Consider the following 14070-nt stretch of genomic DNA (forward strand, 5'->3'; position numbering starts at 1 on the left):
AGCAAAATGCAGCATGTAAGCCAGATAAGGTAAGTTCCAACTAAAATCCATGTGCAGTAACACACTGCATAAAGTAGGTGGCTTGCAAGTAGGATGTGTACACAATAATGGAGGACCCCCCCTCTCCTCGTACAGGGGCTGCTTCAGGTATGCGAACAAGGAAGCTGGGTAGAGCAGTGAGTAATACCTAATTTCGCGCTCTAAGGTGGAAAGGAAGCTCATGTATATCAGGGCAGTGGTAGCTGAGGAGCGTGCGAGCTATAGGCAGTCAGCGAGTGCCGGATGATGACGGATTTGTTAGGAGACAAGTATATAATGAACTTTATGGGCTCAAAATGAAGCAGCGATGGGCGAGGTGTGCAGACCAAACCATTACCGTCAGCCACGCTTACCTGGATAGTATATGCACGCTGGTATGTAGCATTTTGGTAGGAGTATGGCATGGCGTCTAAGCTAAGAGCAAGTTCTGTTTGGCCCTGTTGAGGCTAGCAGGATTCTAGGACTACTCTTTCTGCCCCCAAATCCCTTCAACCCATTCCTCCACAGCACCACCACCCTAAGCCAGTTGGACAACTACAACCCTCAAAGTAGTGACACTCATCACAACTATTACTTGTTGCCAGCGCAAATGCATAGACCTTTATTGTTGCCAACAGCATACCTGCTTTATTTCTTTTTGTAGGAGGGTCCCGGCCCTGCTGCATTGATATGTGTTGCTGTTTATTGCTGGCTGAACTGCAGTCATGTTTATTGTTGGTCGCTGCCAGCCCAACTTCTCTAATACCGGCATAAGTGCTTTTATGTTTATCATTGGTGGCTAGCAGCATAACTGCATTACTGTTGGGCACTACTGGCATAACTGTATTAATGTGTATTCATGGTTGGTGCTGGCATAACTAGATTCTTTTTTTTTCTGTTGGTCACTACCAGCCTTACTGCATTCATTTGTATAGTTGATTGCTACTGAACTAACTGTAAAAAATGTTGTAGTTGGTCACTGCTGACCCAATGGCCCGTTCATTCCAAAGGAAGGCACTCACCACCTCATTCTATTTCAACTGACCTATCCCTATACCCCGCTTAATTTATTCACCTCACCACCTACTGCTGTTTCCTGTCCTATGGTAACCAATGACAACCCTCGTACAATGCTGCAGGCACTCCCACTAAGCCCCCCTCTCTAATCCCAACCCTGCACTTTCTCTCGAAATAACAGTCAAGCTTTTCCTCTGTCTCCCACCCTCATCTACTCAATCAATTTTCCACTGCTACGCCCTCACTTACTTCTTCGGCCCATGTACCCCTATTGCCCTCATTCTGGTCTTCTGGAATGCCCATAACCTCTTCAATATAATGTCGTTCCTCTCTGACATGCCACCTTCTGGCATACCTCTTCACCTACTAAAAAGGTGGTAGTGTTGGCCTAATAATCAACAGGGACACACCAACCATCTGCTTCTGTACCGCCTCTACTCCCTATTCCTTCTAACATATCTCCGTTCAACTTCTCCCACCCATCTTATTATTCTTATTATTCTTTAAATCGACCACCCCCGGACACCATAAATCTCTTGTTTGAAATAGACCCAATACTTGAATAGCTCCCTGGGCATGTCCTTGCTGTCATAATGGGCAACCTCAACCAATTTGACTGGGGCCCAAGAGCTAAAGTCAGACACCACACTCTCAGAGATTTCCCTGCCTGGTCAACCCACAACCAAGGAAACATACTCTATTGTTCCTTCCTATCCTGCACTCTACACTCTCCTGCTCTCTCAAGCCCTTTCTCTTCAACCACTCACTTATCCACTTCACTATACTCATTCTCCCCTCTAACTCCCTCTCCCTCGTCTATTATTACATTAAATCTGACTCCATCTTCCTCTATCATGCCCAAATCCAATCCTTCCTTTCACCCTTCCAGCCTTCACTTGCCCAGTCCATCTAACAAACCTCTGATGTATTCAACAATGCACAGGCTACCTCCTTCAGCAGTCACTCACATGGTGGTGCCTTCACCCTCTCCTGCTTCTGTACTCAACCATGGACCTTCCTAGCCATCCAGCAGCTGAGGACCACCATGGGCCTCCACCTTTACTGCTATTATAATGACTGATCCCCTACACAAATCCAATCCTTCCTTTCACCCTTCCAGCCTTCACTTGCCCAGTCTATCTAACAAACCTCTGATGTATTCAACAATGCACAGGCTACCTCCTTCAGCAGTCACTCACATGGTGGTGCCTTCACCCTCTCCTGCTTCTGCACTCAACCATGGACCTTCCTAGCCATCCAGCAGCTGAGGACCACCATGGGCCTCCACCTTTACTGCTATTATAATGACTGATCCCCTACACTTCTTGCCTAGAATGTCTCAGCCCTGTCTTTACCACTGTCCTTGACCCATCCAAGGTCCTATTACCAGAATGATCTTATATACTCACTCTGTTCATCCCCTCACCATAGACTATGCTTTGTCTTTCAGGTCATGCTTCCCCCCACCAAAGCCGAAGCACTCCTTATTCTCCACTCTCATTGGTGATGACCTTGCCCCCAACTCCTTCTTCAAAACACTAAACTATGTGACACCTCTCTATCCACCTTCCAATCTCCACTTTCTCTTGATCCCACTTATCTGTGTCTTTCCCAACTGAACTCCTTCCCAGCCTTCCATCATATAACCCATCCTGTTCTCCCTTTGACACCTTCAAAACACAAATAAAGACCTTGGTATTGTTGAATATATGCAAATAAAGTGTACATATATCTCTGATTTAGCATTCACTTCAGGAAAGACATGGTTACATCTATGTTTAACTGCAGGATGGGATTACCTAGCAGCTCACTACTACTAAAGTTCTGCCAATGTTCCTTTCTCACTTACTACTATGCCTAATCATCATCTAATCATTCTTTCCCACACAATTTATAATAGTTATCTTCTAATACAATAATGTAATGGTGGGGGAAGAACATAGCACCTTTTGTAAAGGAAATGGAGTCTGTGGTGTGCAGGGATTGTTATTTGCATAAACACGCTCGGCTAGCAATCAATTACTACCATTATTCTGAAAATCTCTCCACCATACATATTACAGGGCTAAAATGTATTTATGGCAAATTTAATTTAAATATGTTCCACTATAGCACTGACGTTAAGTTGCAGTACAAACTATAATTTAATTGGATATGACACAGATTAATTTATATAATAAGTTACGAAAGAGGAAATAATGTGTGCATTATAATGCATCAAATGTGCATGTCTTACTAATGTTTAATAAGGAAAAGATTGAAAAACACTATCATTGAAACATACGAGTTTAAGTATCCTGATGATCAATTATTTTGTTTTCCTATTTCTTTTGCAGTTATAAATATTACATTGATGTGTTCCTTCATTGATCCAATGAACCCCAATCGTTTGACTTACATTCGCGTTGACAAAAACAGACTCAAGGCCCCATTAAGCACCTTTGCCTTTCTGTGCTTTCCGCACATACACAGTATCTACTACGGGGAGCAGAAGAAGGGTGAAGGCCAGAACACGCAGCTGGAGATTCCCTCATTCCCGCAGTTTCCAGAGCCAGAAGAAGACCGCGACGAGGGCCCTGAGGAAGGACCGTATTACCACGGGGAAGTGGAACATAGAGAAAGGGAAGATGGAGAGGATGGTGACTTTGAGCCATACTCATACTAACATTAAAGCCAACCAACCTTGGAATATGCTGAATGCCTATCAGTAAACAATGTCTAGTTCAGCTAGTGTCAGACTTAGGTCAGGGTTTGAAGACTTCTGCAGTTGACTAAACAGAATGTGAACACTGACGTATATTCCAATCAATTCGCCATAGCCCTAAAACATAATCATTTGCGTCTGCAGAAATGTAGGGGATTAGGCCGTAGTAGTATGTGCATATTGAGATATTCCAATACTGTTGAACGATAGAAAACACAAAGAAAATGGCCGCCTTCAGCTCTGCACACACTGCAAATACAGCTTGAAGAGAGACCTAAAATTAATATTTCCTAGTGTTGTGAATGCTATTTATGTATTCATAGCATCAATGCATTTTGCTGATAACATATCATCCCTTACTCTTTAGAGATTAATTGCATATATCAATACTTTGTTGATGTCTTTTATTGTGTAGAGAGATGACTTGCTTAATCGACACGTGTACAAATCAAGTCATTTCAGTCGATCAGATAGAAAATGAGCCTTCCATATGGTTCTCTGCACACCACAGTCCAACCCCACTTACCTCCCAGATACAAAGTAAGTATTCCCCATTGTTATCTACACACCACACCACCCCACCTCAGACTGCAGCCAAATAGTGTATTGAGGTTATGCAAACGTTTGCAGAGGCTCGTACACATGTTTGATATGATATGATATGATAGTTTATTTATATAGCGCCTATACACAATGTGTTTCAAAGCACTTCAAGACAAGGGAGGGAACAAGGCAAAATACAACTACATTCTTACAGGCCATGAACAGTAAGGATGTGAAATTAATTATCGTACTCAGCCTGACGACATTTCAGATAGTGCAAGAGCTAAGACATAGATAAGGAAGGGAGGGGGGGAGTGGGAAGGAAATGGAAACAGACAGGAGACTACCCAACTAGGCCTGACAACATTTTTGGTAGAGCCGGAGGAAAACAAAAGGTGAGGCAGAGGAGTGCAGAAAGGGAGGGGAGGAACAAAACAAGTGACTATCGTACTAGGCCTGCCAACGTTTCAGATAGTGCTACAGGGAGGAGGGTGGGACAGTAAGGGGATGGGGGAGCGACAGATGAGGTTGCTATCATACTAGGTCCAGGGACAATTCTGATAAAGTAAGTTCATAGAAGAATGTAAGGGGAGGAGGGGAGGAGATAGGAAAAAGGAGACGGGAGGATAGGAGAGAACAGAGAGTAAGCAGTCAAAAAGAGTGGAGAAGCAAGAGGGGAGAGCAAATACAATTGCAAAAGTCAGTAGTAACACATAATGTTGCAATCCAGAATACACATTGAAGATGGGAACAGCATGATTCAGGGCCACAATGAGTACAAGATGCAAAGGAAGTCCAGCATGAGGGTTGAGAAAGGGTGATGCACCGTGAATCAATGAAGTCCATAAAAGGAGAATGCATCAGGACAGATTCCTGTGTGCGGGAAGGGGGGGCACAAGGGAACAACACGGGAGACCATAGAGAGTGGGGATGGCCTGTGGGGACAGAGGGTGTAAACACATGTTGGTGCATGCTTATCTGCTGACTTAGCAGGGGGTCGGACCCTGGATCCTCCTGGTCCGAACAGGTCCAAACACAAATTGCCCTTTTCTTTGACTGTCCTTCACTTTGGAGGTGAGACGCAAGAGTCTAAGATCTAAGAAGGAAGAGACAGGGCTAAGAAGGTGGGCAGGGCTTAAGCCAGGTGACCTAGATTCACTTACACCTGCTCCCCAGCTGCAAAGGAAAAGAGGCTGGTGGGCTCCTTAAGTAGGGAAAAGAGCAGCAAGCAGGAAGGCACCAGGTGGGCGGGGCTTGCTAAGTGATGAAAAAGAGTGGCAACCAGGAAGGCACCAGGTGGGTGGGGCTTAGGCCAGGTGACCTAGATCCACTTACATCTGCTCCCCAGCTGCAAAGGAAAAGAGGCTGGTGGGCCACTTAAGTAGGGAAAAGAGCGGCAGGCAGGAAGGCACCAGGTGGCTGGGGCTTGCTAAGTGTTGAAAAAGAGCGGCAACCAGGAAGGCACCAGGTGGGCGGGGCTTAGGCCAGGTGACCTAGATCCACTTACACCTGCTCCCCAGCTGCAAAGGAAAAGAGGCTGGTGGGCTCCTTAAGTAGGGAAAAGAGCGGCAGGCAGGAAGGCACCAGGTGGGCGGGGCTTGCTAAGTGGTGAAAAGGAGCGGCAACCATGAAGGCACCAGTTGGCCGGGGCTTAGGCCAGGTGACCTAGATCCTCTTACACCTGCTCGCCAGCTGCAAAGGAAAAGAGGCTGGTGGGTTCCTTAAGTAGGGAAAAGAGCGGCAAGCAGGAAGGTACCAGGTGGGTGGCGCTTGCTAAGTGGTGAAAAAGAGAGGCAACCAGGAAGGCACCAGGTGGGCGGGGCTTAGGTCAGGTGACCTAGATCCACTTACACATAACCCCCCCCTTGTGCAATGCTCAAATTAAATCCTCTGAATAATGTCACAATATAATGAAATTCAGATTTGACAGACACAAACCAATGTCTAAAGAATATGATATAAATGTAGAAATGTTCAGCCCTTTCAAGGACTCGTTGGAATATACTAGAAATGCCACGAGTGCATAGGCCCAGTGATGTGGTTGTGTCCACCCATTTATTTAATCAAGAAATAATTGAAAATGTTTGCCATTAACCTTCACTCTAGTGTCATTAATCGCAAATGAACACTGCCACTGATGCATCTCAAGCAGGGCAAACACAGCTGCGATTGCTGAACGTCTGTATACCTATAGCTAACTAAAAAGTTTTAAAGTGACAGAACTCTAAGATTTGTACAGTATTCTGACCTTACACCTCGAATGACTGGAGCATCATAGATGGTCTTCCACAGTGATGGTTAACTTACTCACTAACCTCTTTTGTATGTAGCTTGATTTGGGGTCAGAACAATTGTGGCCTCTCCCCCTAGACATTGAATACACCCTGCATAGTGAGTGATATCTTTCGAGAGCTGCATATCTTTATCTGCCACGCCATAATGTATTCATCTCGCCATAATGTATTCATCTCGTTCTTCTTATTCAATGGAGAACGTTCGTTTAAGGATATTTGTATGAGATCCCTATTAACGCTAATTTTGCATGATATTAGCAGTAGGTTTAAAATTGTGCTAGTGAAAATAACATACTCCTTCAATTAGTATACCCTAGTGCTTACAGAGAATGTTAGTAGTATGAAAATACATTGAAAGGATACTTTATTTGCACCAAGACAATTCTTCCCTAATGCAATACAGTGCAAAATTGCAGCAGTGAAAAGTAGTATATAGCCCCTAATGTGTGCTGAGACCAGTGTTCCACAGTCTGGCACTGCATTTATGGAACAAGAAACCTCCTAGTCCAGAGATTCACATTTAGATGGGAAAATGCTAACAACAGTGACTCTAGATTGCCAGAGAGGGCAATTGTGAGCACAGTGTATGCCAGTATCATCCAGGTATGTTAGTATAGTGGATTGGGGGGTCTTTTTGCAGGAGAAACGGATTCTGACATGTATTTGTAGCAGGCAATGTAAGCTGTTGAACGGTACAGTGAGAAAAGGGTTGCATTTTGCCATGCGGCACAAAAGAACGGACACATTCAATTAATTCTGTAGTGAGAAGAGGAACTGTGTCTTGCTTTTAGAAAATTGGCTTAATCAAGCCAAGCATTTATAAACACACGGATGACATAGTGATAATTCTCCTTCGATAAGTGAAAACTGGTCCGAGCAAATTTAGTCGTAACCTAGGTTTTGCTGAGGACTTTATGTTAAGTTATGTTATGGAAAATTCATACTGTTCTCATCACCATCATACGGCGCCTGAGCCTTTTTTTTCAAAATGTAGCACATTGTTGTCTCACCAAGGTGTCGCCAGACGTTAGTCTGTTGGAAAGTAGGAAGACGGTTTTGTGGGTAGGAGGTAGGAATGGGGCTTAGCAAATAGACAAAACAAATTAATTGGGGGTAAAACAAGTAGTATGTGGCGGGAGCAAGTGTGGTCGAGGTATTAGGGATGTATGTTTCCTAACTGTGATGAGATTAGTTATCAATAAGTGTGAGGTGACATTTCAGGAATGTTAAGCTCCGCTTAAACCAAAGGCTTTACTGTGATGGCAATATCTAGATCAGACAATCCATGGTACTAGATTTAGTTGGTGTGTGGCTGCCTGATGATCTTGAGGTCTGTTCACGAGATCACTTTGTAAGAAACACTCCCTGTATTCAGACAGAGACCTGGTTTTCCAAGTCAGCCGACAGATGTCCCAAATATTGGACACGTATAGATGAATGCATCAGGAAAACATGAGGTAAGAGTAATGACCGGGAAGAATAGACGCGAAAAGCCTGCTTTTAATGGTGTTGGGATCCTATGCTGTGATCTAGGTGTAATTTATCTTAAACCTTTAATATAGCTGACCTATAATGATAAAAACTGTGGTGTCCTAATAATGTGGGAATGGATAAATCCGGAACGTTTGTTTGGCTCCTGAGTGGTAAGCGTCCCATTGAAATTAAATTACTTATGGAACCATTTTTGGGGTGGGTTTAGGGTGTAATAATGAAGATACCTGTTTATGTGTAGGTGTAGTCTTGAAGCACAGTGGGGTATATGCCCCATATGCAGACCACAGTTCGAACAAACCTGATGAAAATAAAAAAAGGTCCCATTGCGCACAATGCAATCCATGGTTACACCGCAGCATCAATCTCACAAAGACCATCCATGCAAAACTGATGTAAACAGCGATGCAAAAGATGCACTAAATAGACACCGAGAGTGAAAGTCCCCGCTAAATCCTCTTTGTAAAAAGTTACGATCAATTAAGTTACATAAAGGGTGGGCAGTCATACCCCTTTTGGGAGTCTCTCTCTTATGGAGAGAAGGTAAACAGAATATAAAGGAGGGTGAGGTCTATGATAAATGTGCTATTGCCTTGCTGCACAGAGTTCTCTGTCCTATAAAATTATTTTAGTAGTCTATATCCACAGAATGTCCGTAGTTCTTAAGGGATGATATGCACTCTACTCAGGGACTTCAAAACAAAATATCCATAGACTCCAAGTAATCCAAAACAACGCCACTCGTGCAGCATTGACAATACCCAATAAATAGCACATATCAGCAGCAAGAAAAGAGGATCACTGGCTTCCAATCAGAGGGAGAATCATCTTCAAAACTCTATCCATTACTCATAAATGCTTGGCTAATGTGGCACCTGATTACCTGTCTCAGAAATTCATTTGAGCCAAATACACCAGATCTGTTAGATCTCTCCATTCTCACTGCCTGGTGCCACCAACCTTCAAGAAAATCAAAGGAGGAGGTTCCAGCTTCCCGGTATTGGAAGTGTATCACTGGAACGCGCTCCCCCTGCCCTACTGGCCTTTCATATATGGGTATGAGATTGTTCTGTGAGTAACGGGGTTGCACAGCTGTCTGCAGTGACTATGGGGTCTTGGCAAAAAACATTTTATTAAATTGTTTAATGAAAAGGAACCTCTGAAAATCCCTGGGTACATGTGCTCTGCGGGAGGTGGACATCACTTTAATTTCCACAATAGTAACCAGTAACCTTCTCACCTTCCTGACGGAGAGGAAAATAAACGATGAAAATAAATAAATAAAGGAAGGTTGTGCTAAAGAAACAAAGTCCAGGGACTATGATCTTGCTCAATTTGGGATTGAAATAATCCACAAACCATTATGCCCAAAACTAATGAGTAATATTTAAACAGTAATACTTCTCTGTCTTCTTGTCACAAAAGAACTATAGGATTTTCTTTCCACACCGCACCATGCATTGTATATTGGGTTCCAAGCAGTCTGGTCCCAAGCTGTGAAGGAGAATAGAGGTAGGACAAAAGTATTTACCGCTTGAGCCCCTTATAAGAGATATCTCCAATTATATAACTATGATGTGCGATGAAGTATCTTGGCCAGAAAGCTGTCCAAAGTGTAGAACTCTGAAGTACCACTACAGGGGTCATAGAACAACAACAAATCAATCCTCAGCCCACTATTCCATTGGCATACCCACGATAATAAACCACTATACACCTAGCCCCAACCACTAAAACATAGGTTGCATATAGATATATTTTAGAGCTTAAATAGAATTTATATTGTTTTGAGAGGGCTGTTACTGAGTCGAGCTAGCTATTTTGTCTCTGTGAGGACATAGTTGAGTTTGAATATTCAATTGCTCAGAGGGTATATGCATGGATACATGCTAAAGGTCTAAGCCCAAGGCCATATCTCACAAAATTGAACTGATTAGCGGTGATCCATGCAAACCTTATCTCTCTTGTATCAAGTATTGCAAATGTCTCAAAACGAGTTCGGTTTTTACAATCTTAATTCAGAAAATCTTAAGAAAAGCTTTGTCGGAATAAACACATATAGCTTCTAAATATTCTGAAGTTTTAATGCCAGGTCAACACACGTAGCAGATACGTGTTTTCGACCTCTAAAAGGTCTTCATCAGGGCAGTTCACATAATACATCATGATTTCGATTTTAACACACAATTGTTTTTTATAAACATGTACAACATCACGTCAATTATCAAAACAGAACCCAATTAGGTTAATCGGGGACAAACCACAATATGTAAGCAAAATAATGTAAATTCATCATTTATACACACATATTCATGTTGTTGGCCAAAAATAAATCATATTGACATTAAACAGTTGATGATTCCCAAGAACACAGGGATGGAAAACAAAAAAGGAAGGGGATGGGGAAAGGGAGAAGGAAAGAGGAAACAATCCAAAAAACATTCTGTTAAAATAATGTCAATGTTTCTCAAGTTGTCATTTTTGAAGGCTTAATAGCCACATAGAAATGGGTTTAGTAGTGCCAGCTCAACCTGTCACCATTCCTGCCTTGTTAAACCGTAAATGGCATGTGAACATTAAATTGCCCATTAATCAGTGCTTAAGGACCTTACCATCTCCCCTTCAGATCAATATATATACAGGCATGCTGCATGCTCGTCTATGGCCTTGAAAGTGTTCTCAGGACCTATAGGGTAACCAAGTCCCATTATAAACCCGTTGGGTGTCCTTAGTGCTAGTTAAAAGTTATACTGCTTACTATTCCCAAAAGGACATTCTCTCCTTCCCACTGCATGCATTACTGGTGGTGGTCACCTCAGATGATTCTAGAGCAGGGCTGAACCTTAACCCTCTTGTGATAATGACTCATAGTCATCCTGCAAGAGAAGAAAGTATTCTCCCCCCTGTAAGCATCAAACATTGTTGTCCACGATCAGGTTCTCTGTTCCAGGTCTGTAATCTACTGGAAAGAAAAAAGAAAGAGGAATCTTTCTCAATAGTGATTTGTTATTGTGCATAGCTGTTCATGATAGAATTCATTCCACAAATCTATTTTTCACCTTTGCATGTCAAGCATACCTGTTGATTGTGCAAGTTTAACTTCAGTAGTTTCCACTAAGAATGAATAAGTAGTCTTCTTCCACTGTGCGCTTCTCTATATCTTGAAGCATATATTGAAAAAGTATAGATATTTCGTATCCTGTGTAAAATATCTCATATTTAAGCAGTTTCATTAAGATCTAATGTCTAAATGACTAAGGATTGCATTTGCCTTCCCTTAGCTGGTGTTCGCCTGTTATCTATGTAAAACAGTTTCATTAAGATCTAATGTCTAAATGACTAAGGATTGCATTTGCCTTGCCTTAGCTGGTGTTCGCCTGTTATCTATGTAAAACAGTTTCATTAAGATCTAATGTCTAAATGACTAAGGATTGCATTTGCCTTCCCTTAGCTGGTGTTCGCCTGTTATCTATGTAAAACAGTTTCATTAAGATCTAATGTCTAAATGACTAAGGATTGCATTTGCCTTCCCTTAGCTGGTGTTCGCCTGTTATCTATGTAAAACAGTTTCATTAAGATCTAATGTCTAAATGACTAAGGATTGCATTTGCCTTCCCTTAGCTGGTGTTCGCCTGTTATCTATGTAAAACAGTTTCATTAAGATCTAATGTCTAAATGACTAAGGATTGCATTTGCCTTCCCTTAGCTGGTGTTCGCCTGTTATCTATGTAAAACAGTTTCATTAAGATCTAATGTCTAAATGACTAAGGATTGCATTTGCCTTCCCTTAGCTGGTGTTCGCCTGTTATCTATGTAAAACAGTTTCATTAAGATCTAATGTCTAAATGACTAAGGATTGCATTTGCCTTCCCTTAGCTGGTGTTCGCCTGTTATCTATGTAAAACAGTTTCATTAAGATCTAATGTCTAAATGACTAAGGATTGCATTTGCCTTCCCTTAGCTGGTGTTCGCCTGTTATCTATGTAAAACAGTTTCATTAAGATCTAATGTCTAAATGACTAAGGATTGCATTTGCCTTCCCTTAGCTGGTGTTCGCCTGTTATCTATGTAAAACAGTTTCATTAAGATCTAATGTCTAAATGACTAAGGATTGCATTTGCCTTCCCTTAGCTGGTGTTCGCCTGTTATCTATGTAAAACAGTTTCATTAAGATCTAATGTCTAAATGACTAAGGATTGCATTTGCCTTCCCTTAGCTGGTGTTCGCCTGTTATCTATGTAAAACAGTTTCATTAAGATCTAATGTCTAAATGACTAAGGATTGCATTTGCCTTCCCTTAGCTGGTGTTCGCCTGTTATCTATGTAAAACAGTTTCATTAAGATCTAATGTCTAAATGACTAAGGATTGCATTTGCCTTCCCTTAGCTGGTGTTCGCCTGTTATCTATGTAAAACGACCACACTAGGGATTTAGGATTGAAATTTATATTCCGCGAACAGCACATTGTGGGTGAAATTACATACAGTTTTGAATTCTCTAGCTAATATAATATGTACAATTAGATTTGAAATCTCTTTAGAGTTCAAAGTAATTTAGAAGGCAACACATGTTACTAAACAGATTATTTTCTCGTTATATATTTGTATAATTGTATAAATCGGTTGTTGCATTTTTTGTTACAAGTTAGTAACATTGCTTGTACAAATTTCAAAGATAAATGCTGTTTTGATCAGAGTGAGTAAAATATGCACCCGACTTAGAATATTATAATGGCCTTTGATGAAGCTTTATTTGTGAAATGTATGGAAATGTTGTTCATTACTTTTAGGTTATAACATAAATCAATTTACAAAAGGTAACTGACCTTCATTGACATGTGCATTCTGTCATTTCTTCTAATTTTTTGTAGCAATATAGGCATGGCTTTATAGGAGCAATAACTTACCACGTCACTAATAGCTGAAATTATCTAACATCAAAGGGTGAAAACAGCATGAAGCGTTTGTTCATTTCAATGTTGATAATTATTACTTGTACCATTTGGTATGATTAAGGTGTTATTAAAAAATGCAAATCATTTGCATTATTGTGATTAGCTATACATCTATGTCTGGTCTTCATGTGTCTTGAAGTGATTGTTAGGGGGTTATAATACTGTCTTTAAAATTATTTATTCGATCATAGACAGTATGTATTCAGTCAATAATCAATAATAATGACCTGATTGGCAAAAAAAAAAAAGGCATCTTTCATTAAACAGTTGTTTCTTTGGCATGCATGCAAAGAATCTGAGCTTTGAGAACAAATGCGATTTTGCAGGTTTTAGTGCTGCTCATTGCAAACGTGTGATAAGCAGCATCTAGACAGCTTTTCCATATACCAACTAACCTCGATCTATTTTGCTGGTCATTCTGGAAGTGGTAGCTACCGTCTCCTATATTCAAAAGCATAATTGTGCAAATCACCATCAAGTAACATGGCATCGGCACCATCTACAGAAACTCTCCACATGGGCAGGGACACTCTTCCCCTCTTCAAGGGTGATGCACAGCATGTATTTGGTAAGTATCAACTAGCATAGAGTGATTCAACAATGCTAACTACAAAAAGGGAATTGATGTCCAGTACAATAGATCCAACAGGCAGAACTAACTTCCTGGACTTGCCACCATTGGGAGACGTCTAGTGGAATGGTTAAATCATCCTTTCTGCAAAGAAACATCTGCTGCTCAAGGTTTGATCAGTGAGGAACCACTTCATTCCCAATGCAGAGTAACAGAGGAGCTGCACCTGGGTGACCACCCTTGCACTTGAAGACTGTCTATATACACTTGATGCATTGAACGTTTTCAACTAATCATAGCTACTGGTAAGTGCTCTAGGCATCTTCCCTTCCATCATTGGTGAAGCCTGACTTTGTAAAAGGAAGGCAACCCTATGCATATCAGTCTTGGTGCTGCCAACAATAAAATAAGTCAAGGCTGTACGGTTTGGTTGTGCCCCCTTTTAATTTGAGCACATATTGCTCCATATCCACATTCT

General features: G+C 41.5%; 1 protein-coding gene across 1 annotated transcript in view; it reads left to right on the plus strand.

Annotated features, from left to right (window-relative positions):
• The window catches only part of OMD (osteomodulin), a 96675-nt gene extending 83546 nt beyond the window's left edge, over positions 1-13129 (plus strand). The window contains exon 3 of the mRNA XM_069643871.1: positions 3372-13129. Coding sequence (XP_069499972.1) covers positions 3372-3700 — 329 coding nt within the window. The 3' untranslated portion in view covers positions 3701-13129. The remainder of the gene's footprint in view (positions 1-3371) is intronic.
• Positions 13130-14070: the final 941 nt, after the last annotated feature.

The sequence above is a fragment of the Ambystoma mexicanum genome, chromosome 2p, assembly GCF_040938575.1.
Source record: "Ambystoma mexicanum isolate Mex_15411 chromosome 2p, UKY_AmexF1_1, whole genome shotgun sequence".
Lineage (NCBI taxonomy): Eukaryota > Metazoa > Chordata > Amphibia > Caudata > Ambystomatidae > Ambystoma > Ambystoma mexicanum.